Below are 807 nucleotides of genomic sequence, written 5' to 3' on the forward strand. Positions count from 1 at the left end.
AAGTAACCTCACAAGTAACGAGATCAAATCCATTTATAATCTGAAAAATGATACTAACATTAAAACTCTAAAAGCTGACAACGGTAACACCACTGTCATCATGAACAATTCAGAATTATTGTACCTGATGATAGACAAAACCTTGTTGAAACATTGTACATTTGCTGTTATGTTAAACATATATCAAAGTTTTTCTTCATTACCCATTCAAGCCGTCTCCAGCCATTATTAGTCTCAAAGTGGGTTCCTCGTCATCGAATTTGAACCCATTGCTAGCTTTTTGTACATCCAGAGATAACCCCTTGAATTTTATTTTGGCTCTAATGTGGATTTCACTATGTTGTTGTGCAGGATTCCAAGAGAAATCTACATCAGCTGAATAACTTTGGAATAGATTCATTATTGAAGGAGATAACAGAAGATATTGATGCTTCAACACAGGACTCTCAAGACAGCGAAGGGGTGGAAACACAGAGTTCACAAAGTGATGATGGTGAGGACTATGTATATAGTATCAGATGGTGGTCTATATATTGTAGTTTTGAACTGTATACACATAAAAATTCAAATATATTTGAAAACCCATTAAAAAACAGGATAAAAGTTTATTGATGTCTTGTTGCAAACACTACACAAAATAAAATATTTGAATAAGTAAAATAAATAACTTCTGTAGAAGTTATAAAGATTACTTCGGACTAAAAGTGTCCCAAAACATCTCTTTCTTCATGTATTATAGTCTGTTTGTAGGTCTACATTTTTTAAGATGTACTTTCATTAAGATTTAGGTTTATTCAGAAGTTTGGA

At 32.3% G+C, this 807-nt stretch overlaps 1 protein-coding gene across 1 annotated transcript in view; it reads left to right on the forward strand.

Annotated features, from left to right (window-relative positions):
- LOC106477129 (transcription initiation factor TFIID subunit 1-like) overlaps positions 1-493 on the forward strand; it is a gene marked incomplete at its 3' end in the record, with an annotated part of 8160 nt that extends 7667 nt beyond the window's left edge. Inside the window, exon 3 of the mRNA XM_013937720.2 lies at positions 352-493. Coding sequence (XP_013793174.1) covers positions 352-493 — 142 coding nt within the window. The remainder of the gene's footprint in view (positions 1-351) is intronic.
- Positions 494-807: the final 314 nt, after the last annotated feature.

This window comes from Limulus polyphemus, unplaced genomic scaffold (assembly GCF_000517525.1).
Source record: "Limulus polyphemus unplaced genomic scaffold, Limulus_polyphemus-2.1.2 Scaffold12935, whole genome shotgun sequence".
In the NCBI taxonomy this organism is placed as follows: domain Eukaryota; kingdom Metazoa; phylum Arthropoda; class Merostomata; order Xiphosura; family Limulidae; genus Limulus; species Limulus polyphemus.